Source organism: Maniola jurtina, chromosome 7 (assembly GCF_905333055.1).
Source record: "Maniola jurtina chromosome 7, ilManJurt1.1, whole genome shotgun sequence".
Lineage (NCBI taxonomy): Eukaryota > Metazoa > Arthropoda > Insecta > Lepidoptera > Nymphalidae > Maniola > Maniola jurtina.
Genome location: NC_060035.1, coordinates 11,559,143 through 11,582,419, shown reverse-complemented (window position 1 = coordinate 11,582,419; position 23,277 = coordinate 11,559,143). Strand labels below are relative to the sequence as shown.

General features: G+C 36.0%; 1 protein-coding gene across 1 annotated transcript in view; it reads left to right on the top strand.

The window, feature by feature from the left end:
• LOC123866704 overlaps positions 1-23,277 on the top strand; it is a 45,626-nt gene that overhangs the window by 11,751 nt on the left and 10,598 nt on the right. Inside the window, exons 2-4 of the mRNA XM_045908382.1 lie at positions 2,481-2,685; positions 17,544-17,752; positions 20,478-20,613. Coding sequence (XP_045764338.1) covers positions 2,583-2,685; positions 17,544-17,752; positions 20,478-20,613 — 448 coding nt within the window. The 5' untranslated portion in view covers positions 2,481-2,582. The remainder of the gene's footprint in view (positions 1-2,480; positions 2,686-17,543; positions 17,753-20,477; positions 20,614-23,277) is intronic.

The following is a 23,277-nucleotide window of genomic DNA, read 5'->3' as shown; positions in this document are numbered from 1 at the left end:
GAGTGAGGGAATAAAGAGTAGGTATATCCTATGTACCTATAGTTGCGTACACACTTGTACACTATAATATGTAACGCGCAGATGGCTAATTTCTATAGAGAATAGCTGCCGTGACCTAATACGGGGGGTGACCTAGGGGTTTTTTGCCCGGCTATTGCCACTAATCCAGAAATCTGTTATTGTGACCGGCCTTGATTGTTACCTCGTAAGTTTATTTAATAACGTTACGTAAGCCACATTTTGATGTACAACTCACGAAAGGATTTTTGACCTTGCCGTCTGCCCACACTGAGGCTAAATTAAAAATACACACAGGATATTATATCCCCTTAAGGGGGTTAAGCCTGGGATGAAGCCCGTGAAAATGGTTTTAAGTCTCTGTGTTTGTATGGTACCCAATCGGATGGACCGCTGTATTGTCTGAATAAATTTAGATATTAATATGATCTAAATCAAAATAACATGCTATATTTATTTTTGTGAACAAAGCTTTAGTATTTTAAATAACAATAGACTTTTTTTCGTTACAAATTAGCCCTTGCCTACGATCTCACCTTGTGGTATGTCACCGTGTGGATGATACAGTGTAAGATGGAAGGAGGCTAACTTGGACGGGATATGGCAGTTCTATTAAACAATTGGAGATATCGATTGGCGGCACGGTTTGCTGGTAAGGTGGAAACTAGCCACAATCGAAGCCTTCCACCAGACCAGACCAGAAACAATTATTAAGAAATTATGTACTTTTCAATTGAATCAGGTTCAAATCTATCTACTCGTGATAATAATATATTACACTCCCAGTTACACCTAATATAAGAGCGGCCACATAGACAGCCTATATGCAGTGGATTGTTGAAAGAAAATTGTATTCGCTGTGCAGTTGTAGTTTGAAACAGTTTATGACTCATAAGTCATGTTATCTTATTATTTAAAAATGATTTGTGTTATCTGTCTAAAACCATAGACTGAACAATTTAGGTTTGAGAACCACTGCAGTTTTTCAAGCTTGAACACTCACTTTCATTCCAACCTTTACCTCTAAGGGGATGGACTGGATCTCAACCTACAAACGTCTTAGGGTAGTTAAAATAGTTATAATAATATAGCAATAACTATAACTAGTCACAAATACGTATACTTTACACACAAAATATCTGTAAAACATCAAATGAAAACACACAATAAAACACAGCTTACCTAAATAGTAACCAGCAGTAAGGCCGGTTCCACGAAAAATTTGTAAAACGAGCGATTTTTTTACGTGGTTCATAACATACGTTCAAGAGCGACAAATGCGGTGGTTAAAGAGAGGCAGTATAAAACGATTTTGCTCATTATGTTGTTAGCTATAAAGTAAGTTGGCTGCTTCCCTGGAAAATTGATGTACAAACGATCTTGCCCCTGATCCGAACTTACCCTAAACCACCTTACCGCAAATATAATGAAAATCAATATTCAATTAACTTATTAGGTTAGGTTATTAAGGCGAAAGCTAAATATTCTCTTAAATTAAAGTAACTAAATATTAGGTTAAGTTGAAAGTTTTTATGTTTGTTCAAGCAAAAAACAACTTTTCCGGCCGAGCTTTATTGTAACTTTGAAAAACCCGCAATTGAACTGTGGTAAATTGAAACGAACGAAACTTTTAACTCGATATATTTTATTCAGATACCCTTTTACAGGCTCTTTTAACTCTTCAGAACTCTATCACTGGACTGAAATACCGATATAACTTGGATTGGAGCTAGAGGCTTGTAGTTACTTTATTATTTAGAATTTTGGATACTTTTTAACAGTCGGTTTGGATAAATCTCTGCAGATTTTATTTTTATTTTATTTTCCTATAAAACATGAAAAATAAAATTATGAAATCTATCTAAATGGACTGTTACAAGCGTTTCATTCAGATCGTATTATGTCTATAGAGACCTAAAATAATTATTTACCGAGGTAGATTACCTCATTAGCTATAAATTGGCTAAGAAAACAAATCCGCGAACGTAATTTTTTAACAATTTTTTTGATCTTCACTGTTCACGATAAGAACGTTTCTTTATGAGCTTGTTGACGGAATTAAAGACTTAGATACCTAATACTTTGTACAAATACAACCATTACACCATTCCACGCGGACATGATTTGTGTTGTAATTAGATAAGACTAGCTTTAAGTTTTATTGTCACTATTAAATATTGCATTTTAAAAAATAGAACATGCACATATCTGTTTATTTTTTCTTTCTATTTAAAGATGTAGAATAGCTGGATATACTGATATCTCGACGCAAACTACTTGACCCTATTGAGCACGTACCCTGTACCGTACGCTTACACTCAAGCCTCCGGGTAATCGCTTTTAATTGCTAATAAAGAAATAGCACTACTAAATAACGAACCACTTACTGTAATAGCAAAGAGAAATATTTGCCGAGAGAAAATGGGAAAAAATAATTGAGTCTTCTATTGTTTTCTTTGCAGGTACTGTGAAGGGGCGTTGACGCAATAATGAGATTGTGTGTGTGGCGAACTACTCGCGTTCAAAGTGTTTGAAGTGAGTTAAGTGAAAGAGAGTGGTGCTATATGAGACGACGGCGGTATCGCATGTCAGGTGGCATGGAGATGATGCTCCCCACTGGGAGCCGCATTTTCGTGGCGTTTATCGCTACTGCCTTTTGGGGAATGGGTGAGTTGCCTTACAATGATGAGGAGCTGGCAAACAGAACGGCGTAATTGGGTACATCTCTGATCGAAATACTTTTTATTAGTATTTTATTATCCAAGCAAAACGGTCTAAAACGGTGTTATGTCTACTTAATTTTGATAACTGAGTCCAAATCTGAATTCGTTTCCGTAATGAAATGGCCTAAAACTGTACTAAAATTGAGGCCAAGTTTGTGATTTTAACAATTTTCGACAATTTTCATTCAACTATTTTGTCCTCCTATAAAATTCTCGCCATTACCTAAACCGTTTTTTTCGCCAGCTCCTTAAGTTATTATTAATCTCTCCAATAATTATTATTATTTATGGAATTATTAGCGGATGCTTGCGATGCTTGGATGGATTTAGGTTTTCAAAAATTCCGATAAAATCACAAAATCCTTTCGTAGTGGGGGATCTCCGTTAAAGAGAACTTGTTTTGAGTACCTATATTATGTATTTAGGAGCCATTTAAGTCCTTATATTTAAAGTCTAGAACTGTATTTTGATGTCAATCAATCACTTCTTCGTTTTATTTAAAGGAAGAGTAGATAAGCGCAAAATATTATGATGACAGGCGAATGAATGAGACATTCTTAAAATTATTATCCGCAGCATTAGAGTAAAATAGTCACGTACATTTTTCATTCGATTCTGATTTAAGAAATTCTAAGCCAGAACGTTCTATAATTTCTTATCTACAAAGACGTAGGTAGGTTCATTGTTTAATTAAAACGCCTTACCTTTGTAGAATTAAGAGAAATTGAGTCAGATAAATAGAAATAGGCTACCTACTTTCAGTTAAATAACGAACAATAAGATTTTGTACAGGATTGCGTAATCCAGGGCTGAACCTCACTAAAATTTCTGCTTTACAAGGCACGACTTATGTTGGTCGCACATTACAAACAAGCCGCACCCATCGCATTTTTGTGATTTTTGAAAATATAATATACCTACGTTAGCAACACAAGTCGATCGAATTGGACACACCAAAGAAATGCGAATTGCCTGGATTTTAGAGTATTGTGTAGACCCTGCATTTATCAGTTCATGCAATAGCAGTGTCATAGCCACGTCTTTCATTACTTCGAGTCGTAATTTTTTTGCGTGGTTCTTGAGTGATTGTAATACAATGGATTTTAGTTTGTTTGAAACGATTTGGTAGAGACAGATCAATTAATTCTTGTAACTTATTATTGATGCTGCTCATGTTATTCGCATTGTTACTAATGAAAAGTGCATTTGTTTCAGCATAGTTCTTGCGGCGCGTACAAAGCGTGCGATTTGATGCTAATCTGTGATGATATTACTAGACATGACTTAGGTAACGAATGATCCCCTATTCAAAATAATGAAATGAAGCGGAATATCTCATTTTGCCGGCAAAAAGCGGGACAGATATCTGAATAGTACAAATAAAATAAATAAATTTTGCATATAAGCTGTCATTTAAAGTTATTTATTCATTATTATTCATAGTTAAAAGTTTTAATTAGACTTTTGGATTTTAAAGATATTAGCGATTTATAAGAGACAGCTACAGCAATTTGTTTTTGCGACGCACGAAGTGGCATTTAGGAATATTATGTTGCACATTATCACTTCCGAAAAATATATTTCTTTCGATATGTATATAATTATCGGTCCGCATACGTTTCTGTCCATGCGTGCGTTCGATGCATGCTAATATGCGATCATATTACAAGGCATGACTAAAGTAACGAATGATCCCCTATTCAAAATAATGGAATGAAGCGAAATATTCTCGCAACGGGCGAGGGGATCTCATTTCGCCGGCGGCGACAACCGGGACAGACATCTGAATAATACAATAAAAATATATTGCGTTGTTTATGCTGGGTCATTGCTAATTAAATGTACCTATCTAGTACCTAGTATTTGGCTAACCACTTTTAATTAGATGCTATTTTCAAAACCTATCTGTATAATAGGTGAACTGAAATAAAATACCAAGTGGTTTAAGCTGTGTGTGTGAGGGCACTCTTATGTTCTTAAGTTTTGTGATGTAAGTATCACAAAACTTTTATTTCTTTATGTAGCCGCATCACACAAAAACAACTCTACCAATTTTGATAGGACTCTGACAGTTTCAAAGTTTTAAAATTACTCTGCATTGATAAAAAGTTGAGCAAAATTTTAAGCCGACAAGCCGCGTGTAAATCTAGTAAATATTTAAATAAATAAAATTATTAGAATCGATTATTATAGCACAAATTTTTGACATGTGATATGTAGGTATTTATATTCAGGAATTTACTAGTTACTATATTCATGATGTGCTAAATTATTTTTCATCATGATCAACCCATCGCTGTCTCACTACAGAGCACGGGGCTCCTCTCCGAATAAGAAGGGTTTTGGCCATAGTCTTCCACTTCACACACCTCTGAGAGTGTTATGGAAGACTCTCAGACATGCAGGTGTCCTTACGATGTTTTCCTTCACCGTTAAGACCAGTGATATTTAATTGCTTAAAACGCACATAACTCCGAAAAGTAGAGGCATAACACCAGGCTATCACAGCTAATATTTTTAGATAAAGTGAATCAAATAGCTAGGCTCAATTGAGCTTCTAATTTGATTACAAGTGACACCTGAAAATATCACAATTTCCCGCGGCAGGCAAGTTTTACAGCCTAACATAAAGTGTAATCTACCGCGAATACAGCTGTATTGAATCGATGCATAGGATCGAATGGCTAATTAAGCTGACTGGCTAATAAAGGCTATGGTTTCTATTTGAATATTATAAACGATAGGGTATAATTTTATCTTATTAGTTTGCCAACATAATAATATAATTCTGCAATAACAAAACACAGGGAGAAAATATTTAATTTGAATTTTAATATTTGATTTGAGTTCTTATTTGAATTCATACCGGTTTACCAATCATTACTGGTAATATCCAAATCTATTCAGGTATTTGGAAGTTATCGTGGAACAAACTCACATACATGAATGCATACATACATAACTACACATAATATGAACCCTGCAAACATTGCACTCCTTTTTGGGCTTTTTGGGCAGTCGGTGAAAAATACGTATTTTTGGAAAACTTCAACGGTTACTGACCTACTATTCAAATCCAAGTAAATCTTAATCTCAACACAACTCTAAATTAAGTAGTTTTATTTAGCGACTTTGTCTTATAGGTACTTAGTCTTTATCATTCAAATAGTTACTTTGCGAAGAGTAATTTCATTGAAGACTCTCCGACTCTAGAAGTTTCTTTATGTGTAATTTGCATAGCGCATGTTGTATTTGCTTCCTCGAGGGTTATACAAGTAGCAACGCAAGCTTGTTATTTCTTGTTTGACAGAAAATTCTGCGGAGTAACTATGGACTATGTAACTTGCTGCATATTGAATCAAAATATTATAAAGATAATTTATTTTCTATGAAAGTAGGTAATGTCAGTCCAAACAGCTGACGTAAATACACCTTTTTACACGACTGTCAAAAAAGGAGTGCATTGTTTTCAGGATATATATGTACCTATGTATGTTCGTGAGTTTCTTTACTCCACCATATTGCCTAAACAGAGTTGGATGTATGGGGAACCATTAGAATCCTTTAAATATATCATCCCGAGTGACATCATCTATTATAATAATACAAAATCAATATGGTAGGTATTAGGTAGGTAACAATAAAATTTAAAAAAAAATGTACTAAGTATTTGTTTCGTTTTCTTTCAAGGCGGTCGTGTTTTTTATTTATTTATTTAATTATAATAAATACCTATCACTTGTTTTTATACATCATCGCTTCCCCTCGGGTAATTTTTTTATAATTATTCTTAAATTAATAATTTTACAAATTATAATACATACTTATAAATAAATGAATCAGTCATTTTTTATGTTTTTAATTTCCAAAATTTAAAAACACCTTTTTCTAAGCAAAGGGTTTATGTTAAGTATAAACATTGCAAGATCTCAAGGTTTTAGGGCAAGCGGTTTGAGCTATTAGGTTGGTAAGTACATAAAATTTTTCTCATTTTTATTTTCATTATTTATTAATTTAGGAGATAAGAATAAGCCGTTTCAAGTAAAAATTCTAACGTAACCGTCAAATTATTCAATGAATAATTGAATAAATTAAATAACTCCGCTCAATCAAGCTTCAAATTTCATTTCGGGTGACACGTGAGATTAGCGCTATTTCACACACCCGGCGAGAGTGCTCGGCAAAGTACCATTAAGTCAAATCTAGGTAGCTACTATAGATCCTCGAAATATACCTGAAAATGAATGTTAAATCCACGTACGCGGGTTATGTTAGATGAATGTGGTTTTCTCGTCCGAAATTCCTCAGTGCTTGAAGACCAAAGTCTTCGAACAATGCGCGTTGTCAGTGATGACATAATTATAGAATATGGATCCGAGACATGGTTGCTGACTACGGGCCTCGTAAGAAAGCTCCGAGTCACTCAGCGAGCAATGGAGAGAGCTACGCTTGGAGTTGCTCTACGTGACCAAATGAAATGAGGAGATCCGTAGGCAAACCAGAGTATCCGACATAGTTCAGCGAATGGGGAAGCTGAAGTGGCAAAGGGCAAGGTATATAGTTCGGAAAACCGACAGATGTTGGGGTCTGGAATAGGAAATCGCACCGGAAAGTGCAGCGTTGGAAGACCCTCCACTAGGTGAACAGATGGCATCAAACGAGTCACAAAGAGCCGCTGGATCCAGGCGGTGCAAGACCGTGGCAGGTAACCCTACAAGCCCAGCAAGGAAGGTATATCGGTCGATAACGACGATGACTCCAACGTCTATCCGGTTCTCGAATTATGTGCCCTGTCCATTACCACTTCAGCTTCGCAATCCGTTGAACTAACTCAGTTACGGTTCTTCTGTAGATCTTCGGGTACGGATTCAATATTACGTATAAAGTTAACACATTAAATCTTTTGCAAGAGTCTTTATACACAAAATCGGTGAGCTTACAGATTTATTTCAACAGCCGTATCTGATATAATTTTTCAATTGGTACATTTTGGCTCAATTGTGAAAGCGAAATAAAAATCGCTTGGATTTTCCTCGCTGTAGGCAACGTCGTTAACTTTTCAATGAATATATTATACGTATAAAACAGCTCAGTTCAATCAAGCGTTAAACTTGATTTGAAACCGCACGTGAAAACGCTACAATTTTACAAAGCAAGTAATTTCCATTATAAAAAGACAAGATATTTTAATGGAGTAGTAGGTATATAATAAAAGAAATATTATAAACCTAGATACTTAAACGTTCATCGTAGTGGGATTTACTTGAATTATGATTAGCTTTTGACAAATGATTACGTTACCTTAAGTTAAATGCGTTTATAGTGTGTACGTTTTGAGATCTAACTCGCCATTTTCGCCCTGGAAAATCAAAGCGTTCTCGCGGAATTTTTAAAAATCTATATCCGCACAGGCGAAGTCGCGGTATCATCTGGTATTTATATAAAAGCTAAAGGATAGGAATTATTATCTGGCGGCAGGAATTTCTGTCAAATGGCAAAAAAAGATGCATGACATGCCGAAAAAGTAAAAATATTGAAAAATCTATTTTATTGGACATCCAATGCTGGCGCCATCTTGGGTACAATGCCTCGCTGTCGTAGTCTCGATGAGGTTTCAGATTTAATTTATTTTAGTTTCAATTATTTTTTAGGTTTTTTTAGATTTAAGTTTATATTATAGAATTAATTGTTCATTAATAATGACAATAACTATTTGATTTTATAATAAAATAAACTCTTTTGTTTACATAGTAAGTAAATGATTCCGAACTGTATTTTTCTCACGATATTATATCAAATTATTCAGTGACTAAATTAAAATGGCTCAGCGCGATCAAGCGACAAATTTGATTTCAAGTGACACGTGAAAATATCGCTATTTTACACGCGCCATGAATGCGCTTTACGATCTATCATAAAGTGAAATCTACTGTGATTACGTTTTATAATACGGGAAATGGATTATTGATTAATGCTTTACAGTAGGGCGTATTGTAACTGAATAATAATGGAAGCGCACAAAGCTGGGTTTGTCGTGTGATCGCGCGTATGGCTTTAAACATATCTGTTATCACTTATCAGTTAAGGTGCCCACGCACTTGAACTGCACTGCAGCGGAACTGCGCGTCGCGTCAGCGCCCCGCACGATATTCTCTCCAGCCGCGCCGCGCGGCAGTGACGTACGCGCGCTGCAGTGCAGTTCAAGTGCGTGGGCACCTTTATCACGTATATGGGGTAGAAAAAAGAACTCTGATCTTGTAGGTACCTCCGAAGGTACCTTCGGAGTAGGTGATTTATCAATCTATTTAGTTTCACACTAGCGAGGTGTGCTGTTAAATATGTTTATTAGTGCATTTTATAAAAATATGCATCGGGATATAGAACAGAATGAACAAGTAAAATATATGGGATGGCAAATTTTCATCACCGCACAAATGAGAACAATATTCGTCTCGGTCAAAGTCGTTACAATGACATTTGTATCTCTCATAGACAGGAAACTAACAATTTTCGCTCCGACTTGAGTGGCAATTGTTATTTAAACTCAGATGTTCTGCTACTACTGTACGTCTTGTTCACTTAATTTGGTTCATTCAAGTGTAATTTAACACTGCGACTTGCTTGACTTTAGAACTGTCTCTAATATAATGGATTGGTTGTTATAGGAGGCTAATTTTATTATAGTTGAAATAAAATAGACTCACCATGACTCTTAGAGAAGACATTGCATTTATTGATAGATATTTTATCCATGAAACTGGTTTGGCCATCTACCACGCGGGCCAAGTGCGGATCGGCAGGCTTTACACATCTTTGAAATAATTATGGAGAACTCTCAGGCAGTCAGGTTACCTCACGATGTTTTTTTTCACCGTTAAAACAAGTGATATTTAATTGCTTAAAACGAATATAACTCCGAAAAGTTAGAAGTGCGTGCCCGGGATCGAACCACGGACCTCCTGACTAGGCTGGGCTATCACTGCTTCATTCTGAGAAATCCGTGCTCAGTAGTGAGCCGGAAATAGGTTGATCGTGATGATGATGATGATGATGATGTTGTGTCTATTGTTTTTTCACTTTTACTTTGAGCTGCCGAAGAGGGAATTTTACACTCTTACATAGATATATCGTAGTGCATCCCGCGCCTGTACTGATTACGCTTTGATCTTGTAAAAATCGACCCCGCTTGGAGACAACTTTTCTAGACTTGTGTGTAATTTAATAAAGAGCTGGAATGTTATTTAATATTACAATCAAATTATCAGAATTCATAGAAAATACCTATTAATCAGAAAATCATTTTTCTCATAAAATAAGAATACCTATTTTAATATTAAAATAAGGAATGTAATAAAGCAAACGCTATCTAAAGTAAAATAAAGAAGGCCTCAAAGATCTTATTTTATGAAGAGTTCTTTCGCAGAAATTTAATAAATACTATTATGATTTGATTTTATTTCAAGCATGAATTTATTATCTTTTTAGATACAACGTTTAATTTACTTAATTATTCTAGATTTATTATAAGCATATTTAGATATTATTATCTTCATTCATAACGACATAATATAAGTGCGTATAAGCGAATCTATCAAATCGAGTTTAGCTCACTTTGAATTGTCGGATTAGTTAGAAACTTGTTACATAACTAATTCTGATTTCCTAGTTACTTGTAAGTAGTTACTATCTCTTCTTGGAAATCAGTTTTGACCCACTTCTATATTTGTAGGACATGTTAATTTCAAAGTCCTCGCATATTTCCAATATTAAACCAGTCTTTTTATACTATTCTAAATTCATACATGCGAGTAATATATGTATTATACTAGCAGAGGCCATATGTAAGAAAACTTCTCTAAGAGTCAGGGGGTCTTTAATTCAAAGACGTTCTAACCTAAATCTATTTAATCTAAATTAGTTTGTATTGTCCCACAATTGGGTAAACTATAAAGGCCCCCATCCGATTTTTCCACAACTTCCTATTCTGTACCTCTTCAGGCCACTTAATTGTACATTTACAGTTATTTAATCTAATTCATCACGCCATTCTCACCTTGGCTTACCACACTGGCGTTGATGATTCTGGAAAGTCCATGAAGAAGCAGATTTTGCCCACAAGTCTTCTGCTCAGTGGCTGTAAAGCCAACGATGTCTAATCGCGTTTTGGAACATACCACCCATTATAGCAGAATTCCTTACCAAATCTGCTTTTAGGGTTTCGTACCCAAAAGATGTCAATGGGACCTTATTACTAAGCCTGTGCTGTCTGTCCGTCCATCCGTCCGTCCATCTGTCAGCGGGCTGTATCTCGTGAATCGTAATAGGCAGAGAGTTGAAATTTTCACAGAATGTGTATTTCTGTTGCCGTTTTAACAACAAATAATATTAATTTCAAAATGGCCTCCATGAAAATTAAAAAGTGTTATTTCTTGTACGATGGCACGGAACCCTTCATGCGCGAATCCAACTCGCACTTGACCGATTTTTAGAATACAATAACATTATTTCAGGACTCTGTCTGTGTTGGTGTTAGCTGGCGGGCGTGCTCTGCCTTTTTGGAGTGTTTTTTTGTTAAAACTGACTGGAAAGCGATCTAAGGGGGTGCCGTGCGTATGTCGGCGAGCACCGGTACAGACGGGGTTCATACTTGTATAGTTTAACTAAGTTGTTACAAATAACAACAAACTTGACATTGGCTAATCTTTGTAAAGCCAGACGAGAGAGAAAAAAAAAACATTCTTTCACAGTAACAGTTAAAAGTTAGTCTCGTTGCCCTACAACTTTTTCTCATTTACTAGGGTAACATAAATTAGCAAGCAATGTTAATTGATTAAGTGCGCACCCATTGTACCGCGAGGCGGACGGTGGATTTCGAGTCCAGAGTCATCAATATCCAGCCGAAGCTGAGTGATTGATCACGGTACATTGTACACTACTCTATTTCACTTGTTTTCACGTGAATTATTCTGCAGTTTATATTCTATCCTCGGAAAGAAGTTAGTATAAGGCTTTCTGTGTTACATGTTGTTTGTACAAACGACAGCGAAAATTTTCGAGTCACCAACCAATCACAAACGAAACTGTTTTCGAATTGAATTTCCAAAGTTTTTTTTGAAAACATGCTTGTGTTTGGTTGGTGACTCAAAATGCCCACTGAGATTTTCGTCTCTGTCATTTGTATGGGATTACGTAACAGAGAGAATCATTATACTAACTTCTTTCAGTGAATAGAGTATAGTACCTAGTATTGTTTGATTACGTATTAAATACAGAAACCCCAAGAAAAATTAAGATTTAGAAAGTAATCTAAATCTTACCTCTAAATCTAACCTTACACAATTCAATTAACTACAGCAAGCACTCTCCAGTATAACAGTAAAAAAATAGGTATTATGTGTACCAGGCTAGTATGAATTACCAGTATGTTTCTACCTATCTAGATAACCTTTTGTACTGCGAGGCTAATGACTGGGGCGAGGCCGAGGACAGTACTGAAGACAGACAGAAAGTCAGCAGACTTTAGGGTCCAGTCTGGCATCCTTTGAATACGGAACCCTAAAATTGCCTAACTTTGCGTAATTAAAATTAAATGACTTCATGATTTTGTGGTTTCACATATTGAAAAGCATAATAAGTAGATTAATTATTATAAATTCGTATTAAAATTTAAATCGGGTGAATTTTTTTAAATTAAATCTAGTAATAAAAGATACTGGAAGTATTATTTCGTATTATCGTAGGAATATCGCCTACGGCCACTGCTGTCCCGGTTTCAATAAAAATATTATTAAACGACCATCTGAAATGAATTTTATTGAATACGATGAAAATGGGAATAGGTAGGCTTTTGGGTCATAGTCGTTCATTCAATCGGTTATTACCGGCTATAACTATTATAAAGCAAGTGTTCCTTTCCATAAAATTGTTTTTGAATAATATGTTCAATCTACGCAACTACAATCAATTCTTCTATGAGCGTACAAAAATAATAAAGTGTTAACCGTGTACTAAGGTTTGCATATTTAGTTTTTTAACCTATTGTGATGTATTTATGATGTGAATGGAGTGTTAACTATGATATTGGTAAGTTTGAAAGGGGCGTGTATAGCCTGCCAAACTGTGTTAGATTTATTATTTTGTGTTTATCCTGTGTTATCGGGACATAAACTGTGTATATATTTAATATTTGATAATAAAGATATTTTTCAAACAAACAAAAATAATTCTCGATGCATTTGCATCCCAAAACGATGTTTTTTAAAGCCTCATAGTTTCTAAACTTTATTAATCAACGTTGAGTACGAAAGTGTACGGTATTTCGTAGGTAGGTACGAGAAGGTAGGTAAATCTCATCGGAAAGTGGGTTAGGATCCTACAGCATCAATATTTAGCTTGAGTGTTAAGTGATTGATTTTCCTAGTCTGTAATTTTGTAATTTACTCAAGTTATACCGAGATTTAAACAACTAGCCGACAAGATTTTGCTTTTAAATACCAAGTTACAATTTGATTTGAAACAGTGCTTGGGTTGAGTTATTATACCTTTTTTTTTTATCGTGGGGAAATCCTCATGGATACCACCGCGCCCGGGGAGGCACGGAGGTTATGTCGGACTTTTACCGACTAAAACCCCACGGCATTCCACTACAACAACCTACAAATACAAATTATGTCTGGAATTATCAAATCCAGTCTTGATTTGATAATTCCAAACATTTCTATTTTCAAAATTTGGCACAGCTGGCTTGCATTTGAAAGAGTTAGGATATTTTTAACCCCCGACCGAAAAAGAGTGGTGTTATAAGTTTGACTTGTGTATCTGTGTATCTGTCTGTGGCATCGTAGCGCCTAAACGAATGAACTGATTTTAATTTAGTTTTTTTTTTGTTTGAAAGGTGGCTTGGCTTGATCAGGAGTGTTCTTAGCTATAATTCAAGAAAATCGGTTCAGCCGTTTAAAAGTTATCAGATTTTTTCTAGTTACCGTAATCTTCACTTGTCAGGGGTGCTATAAATTTTTAATTTACATTTGTTATACCAGAAAATCAAAGAGATAGTTTTTTAAAATCTAAATTCGCAAGCTTCTCTTGAGGTGAGTCAACGCCGGTACCTACGACGCTAATAATAATAATAATTAGTGTGCGTTGCTGATGGGAGTTTCGTAGAAACAACGGCTTGAGTTGAGGCGATGCCGATCCGACCCCGAGTTGATAGTATATTGTGTGTTGTGTGCGATAACCCTTAACTTGAGTAGGTACCTTGTGGGGAGCACCAACTGTATACATACCTAATAATAATTATCTAATTGATGTTAATAAATTATCTATAATAATAAACTTTATGACTGCGAATCTAAATGATAGATTATTGAAGTTGCAATTTGATAAAATTATATTAATTAAGTACGGATTAATAAAATCTGATTGCATTGATAAGTGAATTAATTTTTGATTTGGTGCTTATCGATTAATACTAAATTGAATTTTTTATTATCAATTAAATATTATATGAATGGGTCCTATTATAAAACTGAAGAGACTCACGATTTACGGTTTAGAAGGCGGGTTGAAATCTAAAGTTCTAAGGTTAAAATTTCACCTGTGTGAACTGTGATTATTGTCGGAAACACTCTTAAGCCTACCTAAGCATACAGGTAAAATTAAGGATACGTGGAGCATAGGTCACGAACAGACATACAAACATGTTTTTTATATAATATAAGATTTCAACCTGTGAAACTTATCTAATCCACAAGTGTAAATTAAAAATTTATAACACCCCCGACAAGTGAAGGTTACAGTAACTAGAAAAGAGCTGATAACTTTCAAACGGCTGAACCTATTTTCTTAGATTAAAAAAACTAAATTAAAATCGGTTCATTTTAGGAGCTACGATGCCACAGACAGATACACTGATACACACGTCAAACTTATAACACCCCTCTTTTGGGTCGGGGATTAAAAATATCCTTTATAAAAAGTGTCTACAGAAAAATAAAGCTGGCTAACATGAATCAATTAGTCTGAAGTAGGTGCCTAGAACCTACATACCATATTATAGAGATTTGTGATCTGTAAACAGACTGTAGCGGTAGTCTAAGGCTCTTTACGCACTGCGTCTGATTCGAATCCGAATATATATATAATAATAATATATATGTATAGTATAGTAGGTAGGTACTATTTTTATTAGGGCTTGCGCACTTGATCCGAATTTCGTCTTCCGAAGCTGAGAGTATCTCCAATTCGGAGCATTGTTCTTGGACCGAATTAATCACAATAGTAATTGCGCACTAACCGATCCAAATCTGAGCAAGAATACGCAAAAAACCTCCGTCGAAACGGATGCATTTCAAAATCGACATCGTATCTGGATCCATTCCAAGTGATTTGAATTTTCCCGGATTTGAATCGGATGCAGTGTGTAAAGAACCTAATTAGGTATTGAATGTGATTTTTGCCAAAACAAGGGCTTTTAATTAGAACCTTATTTTCAATGATAAGTATCCTCCACAAGTGCTTGCTCCTTTTTCTTAAAGGTTAACGAAGAGTTTTGCAAAAGAAAAGTGAAAAGGATTCCAAGGTGCTCTTTATATCAAATACAATGAGAAGGAAGGAGGAATGGGAAAGAACTAAGGTTTTCTCATCTCCCAATGTACTCGTAAGGAACTGACAAAGAAAGATTAGGTTCAAATAATTTTTCATTTTTTTTATGTGGGGTCGGCACGACATGTCTTTTTCTCCCACTCTCTTCTGTCATTTCGGATTTTCCACCCCTTTTACATACATATCCTCTTTCACGCAATTCAGTTACCTTTTCTTTGGTCTTCCTCTCTTCTTTTTCCTTCCACATGAATATTTACCTAACATTCTTCTAGTGACGTACCTAGCTATGAAAAGTTGAAAAGATAGAGTTTTATGTAATGAAGAATACTATAGTGATGAATTCCGTTCCAAATATTATGTAGGTTAAGTAGTTAACTAGACTGCTAACCAAAAAGCCTTGTCTATTGCGCGGTTGCGAAATGGGTGCAATTAGTGGCTTTTATATTATGTACCCACTCAACTTACAGATGTACAGAGAGTCGACTCAATTAAATTGAAAATATTTTTCACTTTTCGGGGTTGAGATCTTTTCACTTTATGCTTTGTTGGTATTGTGTTTGTTTGTGTTGGTTAGGCATACTTGTAGATGAGGGATTATAATATCGTGTTTTTAGGGTTCCGGGTAAAACGGAGCCCTACAGCTAATGTCACCCTGCTGTCTGTCCGTCTTTCTGTCTCCACGCGTGTCACAGGTCTCTACCTCAGACTAAATGAGTTACAAATCTTAAATTTTCGTATTCGGTGTAGAACGTTTATACAAAACCAAATATAGAATTAGAAATGTAACTAAATTACTTTTTCAGGGGGCTCCCATACATTAAAAAGGAGCCAAAAAAAGCTTTTATCCAGATGTAAGTTAGCCCTTGACTGCAATCTCACGTGGTAGTAAGTGATGATGCAAGCGCGCTAACCTGGAAGGGGTATGGCAGGTTTTATTTAACCCATACCCCTTTGGTTTCTACCCGGAACACTAAATCGCTTGGCGGCACGGCTTTGCCGGTAGGGTGGTAACTAGCCACGGCTAAAGCCTCCCATAAGACAAATCGTGAATTGTGGTACAAAGAGATATTAAAGCACGTTGTATTACATTTTGTTTCACAAAAAATAAGTAAGGTCTGATGGTCCTGGGACCTTGGACCAAAAGCCTTTTATTCGAAAATGGGTCCGGTTTGAGAACTGAAAACAAAACTGGTCCCCCTTTTTGACTGTCAACTGTGGAATTTGACAAATAAATTGTTGCAGATTGGATTACCAATTTACAATTACATTAGTAACAATTAATTAATAACCTTACGTAAACTTAAGACTAAAGTTACGAGGATTCCAAACGCGCCCTGATCTGAGAAGAAGCCTAGAGCAAATTCAGCCCCGCACTGCCGTGCGTTGTATATTATGTTTCAAAGTCAAGTGTGTCCGGCTTATAATTAGTTCGTAAGCTAATTATTAAGTTATATGGCTTCTGTGCAAACTTGTGTGGCTTGGGAGTTATGACTTATGACTTGAGCTACGGCGCATCATATGCATAATCGGGCAAATACTAGATACATACCTATATGTAATACATATATTGTAATAATATGTTTAGTTAAGTCTCCAGTCCACACTATGAAAGGATAATCCGACTGGTTAAAACTTAACTCATTGGATGTTTTTTTTGCTATCCAAACATTAAAATTTTTTGCTTCCCTTTTTTATTAGGGATATATTAGTTAAACAAAGAAGCCGATGAAAGCAATTAATTCGCACGAAGTTGCATAAACACCAGGACCACGATCTTCAGAAATGAAGGAACAACTAGAGAGAGAGATTTTAATTACAATTTATATTCCTAATAGCCAGCTTTCTTCGACACTCTGTTACTATTCGTTTAAAATCCCTAAAGGTATATACAGCTCTGGCAATAATTATTAGTATTACTCATAAAATTACAAATGTGATTGTTGAAATTATCATATTTTAGAACTACCATATAGGTAAACGTACTAGCTTAGATATGTTCACGACTTCGTCCACGTGGAGAGACTAAATCGTTATTTTAGCCTCTAGGGGTTGAATTTTCAAATTTTTTTTACGTCATAATAGCTATAGCATCATATAGCATGCCAAATTTCAGCCCGATCGGTTCAATAGTTCTAGCTATGCGTTGAAAGATCAGTCAGCCACCTTTTTATAATATTTAGATTTTTACTTTTTGTTTAGGTGTTCGAGGCCTCCATAATCTGGAGATCAACGTGCCAAGTGCAGTGCTGGTCGGAGAGACAGTGACACTGGAATGCACCTGGCAGCTCGAAGACGAAGAAGCCCTTTACAGTGTCAAATGGTACCGAGGGAGGGAAGAGTTCTACCGATATATACCCAAAGAACTACCACATACAAGAGTTTTTCCACTGCCAGGAATTGAAGTGGATGTAAGTAATATTTGATGTTATCATACTTATTGCTGCCCACGATTTCGTCTACGTGGATTTAGGTTTTTAAAGATCCCGTGAGAACTCTTTGATTTTCCGGGATAAAAGTAGCCTATGTCACTCTCCAGGTATTTAACTATACCCATGCAACAAATCACGTTGATCCGTTGCTTCGTTACGAAGTAATTGAAGGTCAACCTAAGAAACCAATAAACCAACAAACACACACTTTCGCATTTATAATATGGGTAGTGATGTTGATATGAGTTGATGACCACGATCCAAAACGAACAAATGATCGGGCGCGCAGAACCAAAAGCGTTAACTCAGCTGGACCACGAGTGCAAGTTTTTGATTACCTAACTTTACAAAACTGTAATCAAGCGAGGTTTTCGAATTGCACTTTGTTCATATTGAACAAAATTTTTGCTTACCATCCTAAAAATTCACAAAATATAATGTAAGGCAGATACCTATTTTAAAATCTATAGCTAAAAGTCGAAGTAAGGGACTGTAAAAAGTGATCTTTCTAGAGCAATAATATTTCACAAAAACAGTAAAACTTCAGTACCTATGATTTAAATAATTATTATGAATATCATAAAAATAATGTATCCGTCAGCTTTTCACATCCCATCCATTTAATAGATTTTGACAAAATTTGGTATGGAGATAAGTAGCTTGTATCCTGGAGATGATGGCTACTTTTGGTCCCGGAAAATCAAAGAGTCCCCACGGAATTTTTAAGAACCGAAATCCACGCGGACGAAACCGCGGGAATTACCTAATTTTATAAAATTTTATTGCTTTTTATCTAAATACCCCTATAGATACCTACCTAAAAGGAAAAGGTGATGAACTGATCTATCAACGCTCAGCTCAAACTACTGGACCTGTAGTACTGGACGGATCAGGCATCCCGCATCTGCTAAGAAAGGATTTGGAAAAATAGGGGGTAAAATAGGGTTCTGAAATTTGTAGTGTTCACGCGAACAAAGTCCCCAGCATAAGCTAGTTTAAACATAACCACCAATTTGGTAACATTGTTGAAGCGACAGAGTCAATCAGCAGTCAGATAAGATCAAGATATAAAATCGATGAATTTAATTTTGAAAGTATCGTAATTATACTGTAAAAACAATTATAAATATGGAAAATTATGGATGAAGATACCTACCTACGCAATTTTCCTGATAATGATGCATTTTCAGTTTAATACATCAATCAGGCTTGCAACAACAAAGTCATTAATTTCGTATATTAATTAGCGCTTATGGCAATTTATTTTACAAAACAACAGTCTATTATTTCATCGAAAAATTGATTTCATAAACATTATTAATATCTCACAATCTCTGTTCAAAACGATAAGGTGGGTTCATTAATTCACAAATTCCAGCGTCAAATGCGATTAAAGTTTTGTATAAGTAATTAGTTTTTGAAAGTCGTACGTGCGTTTGCGTTTTGAAAAAGGGTTGCTTTCATAAAGTTCTGCAGTAATTTAAATTTATATCCGAAATTCAAGGTATTGGTTCTGGCTTGATTTATGCCAATGACATTATACCAAGGATATGTTAGGCTCATATTATAGATGTGGCATATAAAATCCGCCTTCACAAAACAGCTCTACGAGAATGGAAGGGACACCTATGTACGAATGTGACCCAAAAGGTTACAAACAGACAAAACACTTTATCCATTTATAATTATTTAATAATAATTGATGCCCGCGACTTCTTCTGCGTGATTTAAAACAATATATGAAACATTGGTGTAAAATATTGGAAATATTTCATATTGGAAAATATTGGAAATATTTCATACAGTCAGTCAACGGAAATGTCAAGACAAATCAACCCTGGGGACACCGACCAGCTGAAGTTAAGAAAGAATAGAAATTATTTATTATAATGTGTGTTACAAAAGATGATAATATAGGTAGGTATATGAATACAAGGTTCAACACATTAGCCGTAGCGGCGTACAAATATTGTGTTACTCATACCTACAGTTTTTAAATGCATTTTTTGTAGATTAACATGCGGGTTCGTTAAATGAAAAAAAAAAAAAAACAAATCAGATAATTAAAAAAAAAAAACATACAAAGTTGGCAGGACAAACTTTAATTATTTTCTTTAGTAGTGGATCAGTTCGGGTATGTAGGTGCTACATAATTGCTACGACTTTAAGATCTAGTGCTACAAAAAACTGGTCGCTACGGTCATAGCTACGCGGCTCAGTGACCCATTGCGCGAGGTCTACAGCCGGCTCGACCGCATCACGTCCAGCGTTGCATCACTGAATGTATTTACGCTGTGATATTTGTATGGAAGCATGCACATTAAAAATGCATAATCTGAACAGATATCTCGGTCTGACGCATTATGGGGCGCATAATGGGATTATGGGGCGCATAATGGGATTATGGCGCGCATAATTGGATTATGGGGCGCATAATGGGATTATGGGGCGCATAATGGGATTATGGGGCGCATAATGGGATTATGGGGCGCGTGGTGCTGCAGGAGGCAAGACTGACGATGGTGGGTTGGTTTTGCTGGTGGATACGATCATGGCCACGCGACTCAGCCATGCGCGGGGATCCAAACTCTAAAGTCGTCTCGGCCATATTAAGTCAAGGGTGTCAAGCGTTGTATCACTGAATGTATTTACGCTGTGATATTAGTATGGAAGCATGCATATTAAAAATACATAATCTGAACAGATATCTCGGTCAGGCGCCCGACGCGTGGTGCTGCAGGAGGCGACGCCGGCGATGGCGGGTCGGTTTCGCTGCGAGGTCTCCGCCGATGCACCAACCTTCCACACCGAGATCCGATCCGCACCTTTAGAAGTTGTCGGTGAGCACATTATATTACTACCATATACCTACCTCCTTATTTATAAGTTATTAGGTAAGTACACAAAATCATGAGCGCATATCGTCATTTTGCAACATGGTCCTTCTGATAGGCACCCGGTAAGTAAGGGTCTAAATTCTAGAATATACTTTTTTGAAAATGTTACAAAAAAACTTAAAGTTATCCTTATCTAATTATTGTACAAATCATGCACGCGTGGGATATAACCAAGAATCCTCATCATCATAATTATAGGTTGTTACGGCTATATTCACGTATTTAGTAAAAGGACCCCGGATAAGTTCGAAACTAGTCGAGTTCGGGCTCACATCGACTAAATAAGTGAGAATACCTAGCCGTAACAACCTATACCTACCTACTTATAATGGAAATCACTCACGATAGTTTAAACGTTAAAATCCTTATCATCATTTTTTATCAACCGATGGATGTCCACAGCTGGACATAGGTATCTTGTAGGGCTTCAACACATCACGGTCGTGCGCCGCCTGAATCCAGCGGCTCCCTGCGACTCGTTTGATGTCTTCTGTCCACTTAGTAGAAATCCTCTCGCTTTCCAGTGCGAAGATGTTTGTCAAGAATACTAGCTGCATTTCCGTGCTGGACAGCCAGGCTGATCCTTTGCGCAAACAATGAGCCAGACTTTCTGTCACCAGATGAGGCTATATACTAACCGCGGTGAAGTGTTTCCTATTTTTTATGGCTTCCTATATTTCAATTTAGGTTGTTAAAATGCCGTGGGAAAAAATCTGAATTTGTAAAATAAGTAGCTTAAAAATCGTCGATCTCTAACTTTTTATGCCGCTGTTATAATTCCGTTTTTCTTTGCAAACTCGAAGTTCTCTTCGTTCAAGTTATAAAAATAGAAAAGTTTTATATTCAATCTAACTTTTACGAAGTGCTTTCGAATCATCAACTGAATCTACCTCTGGTTCGGAATGCCCTTCATATCTACAAGAACTACTTTAAGAAAGAAAAGTCTTTTACAAGATTTTTTGAATCTATCCAACACAGAAAATTTTATACCTACCTGTGTCCGTTATAGAGTTTGTAAACATTCAACCGATGCGATGTACCCCAAATCGGTTTCATTAGAAAGGCAATAATGAGAAAATGGTTTTAGAGGCTTTATAAAAACATATACGCCGGGTATCCGCTAGTAATTCTATAAATGCGAAAGTTTCTTTGTCTATTTGCTAGTATTACATGACCGTTTTTAACCGTTTTTGACAAATTTTGTTACAGATACTTATGGCTTGTACCCCAGGGAAGGATTTTCCAGGTCACTATTTGACCTGGAAAATCAAAGACTTCCCATGAATTATAATAAAATTACCTCGCGGCCATCATCACGTACAAAGGTTCTTTGCTTCCTGGGAGACGGTACAATCAAAAAGTTCCAAAGATATCCATGTGAATGAAGTCGTAAGCATCGTCTAGTTTTTAATAACTCCGTGTAAAACATTATGTTTATACTAAAACCCTCTACTTTCCGTCATAAATAATAAGCTTGGGATATCCGCTCAGGTGTATTGGATAGTCTCTATAACAAACATAAATTATGAAGGTCCATTTCCTAAAGGAAGTTCTCTCGCATACCGTACGGATTCCCAGCCACAAGCCAAAAGTGATAAAATTTATTCCCTTTTATTTACGATCGGGTTTTCTTAAAATTGGTTTAGGTTTACCTTGCCTGAATACTTAGTATCTTGAAAAAAAAAAATGTTATTGGTAGTATTTGATATGGTTATAGGTATGGTATGGTTTGTATGGCTGACTTACGGATCTATCAACGCACAACTTTTACTACTGGACGGATCGGCCTGAGAGGTAGGTATGCAAATAGCCATTATGATGTAGACATCCACTAAGAAAGGGTTTTTGAAAATCCAACCCATAAAGGGATAAAATAGAGGTTTGTGTGTAGTCCACGTGGACAACGTCGCGAGCATCACACTATCACACTAATATTATAAAGGTGAAAGTTTGTGTGTATGTGTGTATGTGTATGTGTGTATGTGTATGTGTGTGTGTGTGTGTGTGTGTGTGTGTGTGTGTGTGTGTGTGTGTGTGTGTGTGTGTGTGTGTGTGTGTGTGTGTGTGTATGTTTGTTACTCCTTCACGCAAAAACTACTTGATGGATTTGGCTGAAATTTGGAATGGAGATAGATAATATCCTGGATTAGCACATTGGCTACTTTTTATCCCGGAAAATCAAAGAGTTCCCACGGGATATCGAAAATCCTAAATCCACGCGGGTGAAGTCGCGGGCATTGGCTAGTGAGTTATAATATTCAATGAACTTCGGCGTATATAGGTACCAGCTCTATTCAAACACAAAGCGGTGAAAATAATGTAAATGAATGTGTCAGTCACGCGTTTGTTCTCCGTTTACTCGCGCCGCCTCAATAACATTCACCTGCCAAGGGCCTGCCAATATAAATCTAACAAAATACTGTTTTATATCCAAATACCTATTTATTCTTGCAATATTGGAATTTAGTACCTAGTACATCACGTCTACCCATATTAAAAATGTGAAAGTGTGTTTGTTTGTTGGTTGGTTGTTGGTTTTGACGGATCGACGTAAATTTTTTGAAAGGGTATAAGTTAAAGTTTACTCTCCACACATAAACTTGTGAT